The sequence below is a fragment of the Cyprinodon variegatus genome, unplaced genomic scaffold (assembly GCF_000732505.1).
Source record: "Cyprinodon variegatus isolate N-32 unplaced genomic scaffold, C_variegatus-1.0 Scaffold927, whole genome shotgun sequence".
Classification (NCBI taxonomy): domain Eukaryota; kingdom Metazoa; phylum Chordata; class Actinopteri; order Cyprinodontiformes; family Cyprinodontidae; genus Cyprinodon; species Cyprinodon variegatus.
Genome location: NW_015151380.1, coordinates 58,263 through 60,636, shown reverse-complemented (window position 1 = coordinate 60,636; position 2,374 = coordinate 58,263). Strand labels below are relative to the sequence as shown.

At 36.3% G+C, this 2,374-nt stretch overlaps 1 protein-coding gene across 1 annotated transcript in view; it reads left to right on the top strand.

Moving 5' to 3' along the window:
• The window catches only part of LOC107099985 (citron Rho-interacting kinase-like), a gene marked incomplete at its 3' end in the record, with an annotated part of 111,200 nt that overhangs the window by 50,834 nt on the left and 57,992 nt on the right, over nt 1-2,374 (top strand). Inside the window, exon 10 of the mRNA XM_015398327.1 lies at nt 1,438-1,533. Coding sequence (XP_015253813.1) covers nt 1,438-1,533 — 96 coding nt within the window. The remainder of the gene's footprint in view (nt 1-1,437; nt 1,534-2,374) is intronic.

Genomic DNA, 2,374 nt, shown 5'->3' with positions numbered 1-2,374 from the left:
GAGTGAAATAAAGGCCCGGGCCTATATTAGAAAATTTACGGTAGACAGATTTATTTTGGAAATTTCATTTAAAAAAGCTCTAGACAATTTCATTTTTTTAAGTGCAGCCTTGAACACAGTAATACATTTAAAAAAATAGTAATATAAACATATGACTGTATATTTACAGTTCTAACATTAATTTATTACATTTATCTATTTTCTATAAATAAAATAACCCATTTTACACAACATAATAAGGTCTAGTCCTGGATTCCAATAACACTATTGGCTTGAAATTTAGATTCTTTTACAGGTATTATACTGAGTGCCCTATAAAGATGAATTGATTGATTCCAATGTTTGTTGATTTGAAGAAGGTGGGGGGGGTCTGGTTGAACTTTGGTGACCCCTGGAAGGTTTCATCCACATTTCCACCGGATTTAGGGAAATCTTCGCCTATTCTGCCTTCCCAAATGGAAAAGCAAGTAACTGAGGAACTGTAAGCCCAAATTACATGTGTGATACGTTAATCGAAAGCTAACACCTTCTAGTTTCTGAATATATACATGGAAATTGGGCGAGCAAAACACAGCCCAAACTGCATCAGTTCAAACATGACTCAAAGTAGTTTTTTCTCAAAAATAATGGTTCTTTTTTGAACAGCAGTAATAAAGGCATGCTTGCTGTGGCTGCTTTGTCATGTTTACATTTTGACATGCTGCTATATCTGTGTTAATTGTGCATTAGTGCTCGCTGTGTCCATAAAATGAACTTGGTGGTTGAATCGTGGAGAATCTAAGCTTTCCAACGACGTCTTGCATGTCTACATTTTACCAGTGTAATTTTCATGCATTCTGAGTTATTAGTTTTAAACGCTTTAAACCGGGTTAATGGCGACCCGGTGGATTTGAAGAGGCTAAAATGACAGCAGCACAAATGTAGCACAAACCTTTGACAGCAAAGTGTTTGTGTTTTCAGTCACTGACCAGAGAAAGGATTGGATTCATTTCCAACCTGCTGATCACTGATCAATAATAAGCAGCGGATTTCTCAGCACATCTCCGGCTCCAGTAAATCCATCTACGCTCCTCATAGCTCCGATAAAGAATGCCTCAGAGAATAAGAGGAGGGGGCGCAGCCCGTGTTTTTATAAAGATAGGTTTATGAGCTGCTTTTCTTTCTGCTTTGACAAACTGAGGGCTCTGCTTTTTTCAGCAGACAGGAGGAATAATGCCGCCTCCTGTCAACAATGCTTTATGAGAGCTGCTTCCAAAGGCATTGTAATAAAAAATAAACATGATGTTTCTGAAAGATGATCTCCTACAGATCCCTAAATTAATAACTCCTTCACAGCAAAGGAAGGGCTAAAGATGGTTTTAATATAGCAGCATATTTCCAACACAAATCTGCCTGAGCTACAGAGTCTCCATGCAGCCTGTTTGTGTTTCTGTGTAGGAGTTGGAGGAGAATCTGCGAGAGACCCAATCGACTGCTCAACGGCTAGAAACCCACCTGAAGCAGAAGGAAAAGCTCTACGAAGACAAAATAAAGGTTTGGTTACTAAACACACCAGTTACATCCCATAGGTGTGTTAAAGTGAGCTTTATGTTAAAGGGCCAGTGAGAGGTTTATAAACACTGTCAGCTTTTAATGACGCGTTTGATGAGATTTTATGGAGATCCACCAACATTAAGCTTCCATGGCTTAAATAAAAAAATAAAGCAGGGTTTTTAAGTCTGAGTTTCTTGTAGATTTTCTCCAATTGTTACAGGATCAAAATTCTACACAAAAGTTCACTAATATAAAAAAGTCCTTTAATAAGTTGCACAGAAATGTGAAGTTTTTCAGGTCACCAGTGTGAACCTGGAATAGTTGTGACTGGATGTTTCACCAGTGATTCACTGATTGTTATTCTGACACATACCTGGTATTTCAGTTGGTTTCCATCATCGTATTTATTTCCAAAAAAAAAATAGTCCATATCTGTTTGTTTTTTTCTTGTTTTGAAATGGAGTGGTTGTCTCCATCATCATCATCATCATCATCATCATCATCATCATCATCATCATCATCATCATCATCATCAACATCATTATATTATCATCATCATCATCATCATCATCATCATGATCATCATCATCATCTTCATTATCATGATCATCATCATCTTCATTATCATCATCATCATCATCATCATTATATCATCATCATCATTATATCATCATCATTATCATCATCATCATCATCATCATCATCGTTATAATCATCATCATCATCATTATAATCATCATCATCATCATTATCATCATCATCACCATTATATCATCATCATCATCATCATCATCATCATCATCATCATCACCATTATATCATCATCATCATCATCATCATC